The sequence below is a fragment of the Podarcis pityusensis genome, assembly GCF_964106645.2.
Source record: "Podarcis pityusensis genome assembly, chromosome: 5".
Classification (NCBI taxonomy): domain Eukaryota; kingdom Metazoa; phylum Chordata; class Lepidosauria; order Squamata; family Lacertidae; genus Podarcis; species Podarcis pityusensis.
The window spans coordinates 39,203,905-39,210,135 of NC_138032.1; the positions used below are offsets into that span (position 1 = coordinate 39,203,905).

At 38.9% G+C, this 6,231-nt stretch overlaps 1 protein-coding gene across 3 annotated transcripts in view; it reads left to right on the forward strand.

Annotated features, from left to right (window-relative positions):
* ARMC8 (armadillo repeat containing 8) overlaps positions 1 to 5,199 on the forward strand; it is a 52,940-nt gene extending 47,741 nt beyond the window's left edge. For all 3 annotated transcript variants that reach the window (XM_081006677.1, XM_081006676.1, XM_081006675.1), the window contains 2 exons: positions 2,308 to 2,401; positions 3,132 to 5,199. In XM_081006677.1, the coding sequence (XP_080862803.1) occupies positions 2,308 to 2,401; positions 3,132 to 3,165 (128 nt within the window). In that variant the 3' untranslated portion in view covers positions 3,166 to 5,199. The remainder of the gene's footprint in view (positions 1 to 2,307; positions 2,402 to 3,131) is intronic.
* Positions 5,200 to 6,231: the final 1,032 nt, after the last annotated feature.

Consider the following 6,231-nt stretch of genomic DNA (forward strand, 5'->3'; position numbering starts at 1 on the left):
ACTTCCAGAGGTGTAGGGAAACCCCTTGAAAGACTCTTAATTTCACAGGGGGGGGGGGAGCCCCCAATTTAGCCTATGTAAGATGAAACAAAGATAGGCTGTTTAGCATGTGGAATTCATTTTCATCTCAGTATGGAGATGAGTAGATTAAAAGAAAGGTAAAGTGAACAACCATATTCACCTTCCCTCGATACCAAGGGAAGTTATGAAGACATACTGACTGGGGAAAAATTAAAGTAATGTGGAAATGCCAGTAGCTAAATTATGACTGAAACATGAAACATCTTGAGGTGAAGAAATCAAGATGTTGAGTCATATTTGCACTGTCTTCAAAAAATGGAAGTGTTGCAAAGCAGCCATTCATGTTAAGATTTTCATCAGGGCCACCAAATGCTGCATACAAGCAGAGGCTGATTTGCAGCAGCAAAATTCTTTCTGATATAAATCTGCTCACAGGAGTATGTAGCACTAAGTAGTTCCATTGCATTGTCTCCAGTGCTGCAGTTGTGCACAGAGCAAACTTCCCTTTCCTCTTCTCGGTGCTGCAGAGCGAGGAGGAGAGGAAGGGAAGGTCCTTTTGCATAGATGGAACTCTACTCATGCAGGGTTAGATACAGCACAATATTGAGATCCACATATGAAAGCATTGCAATAGAGTTTATATACATCACTATGCAATTGATAATTTGAACCACTCATTTGGGGGGGTTTTTATAACAAAGTCTTCAAGAGAACTTGTGCATCTGGCTTGAGAGCAGTACATGTGAAAAAGATCTAGGAGTCTTGGTTGACCACAAACTTGACATGAGCCAACAGTGTGACGCGGCAGCTAAAAAAGCCAATGCAATTCTGGGCTGCATCAATAGGAGTATAGTATCTAGATCAAGGGAAGTAATAGTGCCACTGTATTCTGCTCTGGTGAGACCTCACCTGGATACTGTGTCCAGTTCTGGGCACCACAGTTCAAGAAGGACACTGACAAACTGGAACGTGTCCAGAGGAGGGCAACCAAATTGGTCAAAGGCCTGGAAACGATGCCTTATGAGGAACAGCTAAGGGAGCTGGGCATGTTTAGCCTGGAGAAGAGGAGGTTAAGGGGTGATATGGTAGCCATGTTCAAATATATAAAAGGATGTCACATAGAGGAGGGAGAAAGGTTGTTTTCTGCTGCTCCAGAGAAGCGGACACGGAGCAATGGATCCAAACTACAAGAAAGAAGATTCCACCTAAACATTAGGAAGAACTTCCTGACAGTAAGAACTGTTCGACAGTGGAATTTGCTGCCAAGGAGTGTGGTGGAGTCTCCTTCTTTGGAGGTCTTTAAGCAGAGGCTTGACAACCATATGTCAGGAGTGCTCTGATGGTGTTTCCTGCTTGGCAGGGGGTTGGACTCGATGGCCCTTGTGGTCTCTTCCAACTCTATGATTCTATGATTCTATGATCAGCAAATCAATATCAGCAGAACATCAACATAAAAAATCAAAATTGTTTTAGATTACCAGCACATGTAATGTGTGATGTTCCTGTCTTGCTCTTCTATGTATCTGTGCTAGGATTGCTCACATTAAGTCACATATAAGACACATTAGTTAAATATAGGAAATGCTTTCTACAGAATTATTGTATAGTTGAATTTGGACATTGTAGTATTATTGGCTTGAATTTTTTTTTGTTAAATAGGAATTATCAAGAATTATCCTTCATTATTACATCAGCAATGATCATATATGCCAAATACTGGAGATTAGAAAAAAATACCTAAATTAGAAGCATGGAATAGCTATTGTTTATTGGAAGAGTAAAATGCATTTCTATTTCTTAATTTTTTTATATTACACCTTCCTCCAAGAAGCTGTTGATCACTTATTTCATTTACTGTAATCAACTGTCAAGTGTGTATGGAAATTAATAATATTGTAAGTTTCTAATTCTCAAAGTCAGTAAACTGCAACTGCAAAATGTACAATCCTCCTAGTTGGCCCAGTGGCACAGATCTAGTTTATCTCCTTTGGAAGGGAGTTTCAGAAATAAGGGGCTGCCACTAGAAGGTCCTGCATTCTAGTACTGATTTGCCTAATTGATGGTGACATTAAAGAAGGTCCTCATCTCCTAATCCTCATTCACATAGTGAACACACGGGATAAGATACTGCATTTTTGTGTGTACATATGGGAGCTGGAGCTAAGTGGTATTCTGGCTGTAAGAATTCTTTACATAGGATTGTATTACATTCCTTGCAACTTTTTAGTTGTTCTTGACAAACCGCATGGAACATATCATTAACAATATGCAGTGTTTTTGTCTTAGGTTCCCAAGACCGTCAAGATAAACTCAGAGATATTGGAATAGTAGATATTCTACACAAATTGAGTCAGTCATCAGATCCAAATCTTTGTGATAAGTAAGTATAAAACTATTCCAAAACCAAATTTTATGGTGTTTGGTAACTTTTAAAACTCATTGCAGTGGTCTATGTAGATAAGATTAGATACTTGGACTTGACTGTGCAGAGCTTTTAGTGAAAATTCACTTCTTGTAAATGGGATATTGTTACTGTTTATTTTCCTGCAAACCTTAGAGTTGCCCCTTGTCTTTCAAAAATAGTTTAATCAACAGGTCTGAAATATCACAGGAGATTTAACTTTGATTTCATACCCTACAGGGACAAGTTCTCCATGGGAGTTTGGGCTTTTCCTCTTTCAAACAAAGGCTGAAATTTATATACCTTTCTGGCATGTCTTTATGCCTCCACAAACTGAAAATGGGCAGTGCAAATTATTAAAGGGCGATTTAAAAGCCTGCTTTATTGGAAGTATCCCTTTCTATTATTCCTCTATTTATCATATTTAACGTTGGATTCCTAAAGCAGTCACTTGCTTGAAATACTATTGGGATTCTTGGTTTATAGTTGTTGATTTCAATCCAAAACAAACTTTTAAGGAAACAGATAATTTTTTGGACAAGCCATTAGAGAATTTCAAAAGAAATGTTGATTAATTTTGTGAGAAACTTCGTTGACTCAGTTTTCCACTACTGCAGTTGGCTATTTGCATAGTGCCACTGTTAAAGATCCTGTATTTTATAAGTGTGCTTTTGTCATCCCAGTGGCTGACGGGTGTTTTTCCTTACAGGGCAAAGACGGCACTCCAGCAGTACCTTGCATGATCAAAGACAAGTCGAACTGTCCGTACAACTCTCAAAGCTATATAATAAGGAATAACGGGAAATAGCCGCACCTAATTCCTTATCTTTTGCACAAGGCACCTTGGGCTGCGTTTCTCTCAGGTGCAGGGAGCTGCTTGGCAGGAGCAGTTTAAGTGATCAGGTCTCCAATGCACTTGAGGACTTTTTTGAGGTAGTTCCTTTACTCAGAGGACTCTTCTGGGATTATTTTCCTGAGCTACCTGAACTCTACTAGAACAATCAGTCATCTTTTTTCCTTTGGGCCTACAATTTTCTGCTTATACCACAGCCAGTTGTGGCTGTGTCTGGGTGGGTGTGATACCTCAGAGCTTTTGTTTTCCTTTTTGTGTTTTTTCTACAGATTTTCAAGGGTTAACCATTCTTTGCTGTATGAAAACTTTAAAGAATTATATACGATTTGAATTGAAATGTTATTTAAAAAGTTTTGTCCCATGAAGTTTATTTTGATCAGATGAATGTTTTTAAGTAAAATATATGCATTTGTTAAACCTCAGCTTAATGTACCTGTACTTCCTCTTTTGAAACAAAATGAAGTGACATCTAGATGACTGGTAGCACATGTAATGTGACTAACGCTAGCCTCCTACTGCCGTGTGTTACTAGCACCAGCTCCCTGGACTTGGGAAAGCAAAATTCAGAGAACCCAAGGTGGAGCCTTAAGTACACTTGACACCAAGGTTGAATTTGTGGAAATCATACCTGCTGGGTTACCCAGCAAGAAAAATACAGTCCCCGTGCCAGTGCCATTGCTGCCTCAGAGAAATTACACTTGTTAAAAAAGCTCTGCGTTGTTCTTAGATGACTTGAAGCTGTGATAGTAGATTGATTAAAGTAAAAAACAACAACTGGCGGCTGCTGTTTGAAACCGTGCAGTGATGAACGTGAGAGGACAACCCCACAGAAGATCTGCGTGAAAAACAGACACCAAATCTTTTTACTTTTTTATTTTTCCAGAAGTGCATGATGATGGGACAAAATGCTTCCTCTAGCAAAAGTACAAAATGATTAGTAGGATGTTTTCAATTCTGCAAAAATGCTTACTATCTTTTTCAGGCCTCTTGGTTCACCAGTAAGTTTTCTGTGGGCTCAGTCCAAAGTTTTTTTCATGTCAAGGGACAAGAGAACCAGTCAGAGGCTAATCTCATTTCACTCACCAGCTTTGGTCATCCCAAACTTTTATTTATAATTAATAACTAGGCACATCACATTTATAGTCAAAGCAAAGGTTAGAGTTTGGGCTTCTGGCTGGGAAGGTTAATAAACTGAAAGGAGGCTACAAAACAACACCAGAATTTTTATATAAGTCTTTAATGTATTGCTTTACTCTGAAAGGCAAGTAATAGTGATTTCAGGGATAGTAGTAAGTGATGCCATTTCTCAGTGTCATTGCTACAAGCTTGTTGGGGTTGGACTTCTGCAGGTCTGCACGGTGTGTGCCTACCTGCCAACTAGTACCTCAGAAATAAAGCCTTATTTAAGTCATTAACGTGATTGTAGCCTTAATAATACTGAGAAAAATCACTTCCTTGTCGGGTTTGTCCAAAGCCACTCCCTAGAAATAAAGGGGTGGGAAGAAGGGAAGGCTCCCTTAGCCTGGCTGCTGCTTTTGCACTCTGGATTATTATTACACCTGCACTTCCGATATTGCTGTCATGCCTCCATCACTCATATGCATATCCATTTACTTTGAAATATAGATATGCCTAAAACTGTGTTGAATACAGCTGAGATGTGCAAATTTTCATCTTCACACTTGAAGGTTGCTTTTTAATAGTGTGGCCCGATATGTGCGAGAAGGATATAAACTATGCTAAGACAATCTGGGTAATGTTGGGGAAAGGTGGGTGAAATATTAGGATGGTAGGTGATAATGAAGTGGCATTTTGCACTCAGTGAAGCATTGTGAATACTTTTTTGATGTTGCTATAAATATGTACAAATAGAAAACACTGTAAATAAAAAATGACCTTTTACTGGAGAACATATTTAAAATGACTTGGCCCTATTGATATGGTTTTTTTCCTGACTTGAAGGAAAGATTACAGTCTTAGGAAAGGCAATCAAACTCAGCTATACACTTAGTCTCTTAGACAACTATTCTAAGGATAACTAGCTTCATCTCAAATTCTTCTAAATGTCATGATGTTCGGGGTCATAAAACTACAAGTTGACACACAGAGTGAAAATTATTGCTTTTTACTTTAAATGCTTTGTTCATAGTTGCTGAGAAACTAGGACTCACAATTGTGTAAATCTCTTCATGATTTGGGGTGGGGAAATGCTTTGAATGCTTGGGGAGTGCTGTAATGTAGGACAGAGTTAAAAAACAAAGTTTTATTCATGTCGCAAAGCTGTTCATATTCATTCTCGGTGCCTTTTTTCTGGGGGTACACAGGGGTACGCATACCCTAAACACTTTGTGAATCTTTGCACTTTTGTCCATTTACTGTATTTATTTTTCCCTATTTGAACTATAAAATGGTGATTTTCTTGAGTCAAAATGAGAGTACCCCTAAACAATTCTTTTAGAAAAAAAGCACTGCTCGTTCTATTCCGATCCATACTACGCCTTCTCTGGTGTATTCCCCCCATTTACCTCTTGCAGACATCCAAGCTGTTTCTCCTCAGCTTTGCAAAACTTACAGATGAGCTAAGCTTTGTGAATATGTATGATAATTCAAGACCCAATAATCATTTTATTAAGGAAAACATTTTTATTTGAAGAATCTTAGGAACTTGAAGTGACCCCAAAATTTTCTGGTCCACCACTTACACCCCAGGCTGCTCGAGCCATTATATTTATTCCAACTCGACTGAACACATATTAAAGGTAAAGGTAAAGGACCTCTGACAGTTACGTCCAGTCGTAGACGACTCTGGGGTTGCAGCACTCATCTCGGTTTAAAGGCCGAGGGACCTGGTGTTTGTCCGCACACAGTTTTTCTGGGTCATGTGGCCAGCATGACTAAGCCGCTTCTGGCAAAACGAGTGGTACCTATTTATCTACTTGCATTTTTGGTGTGCTTT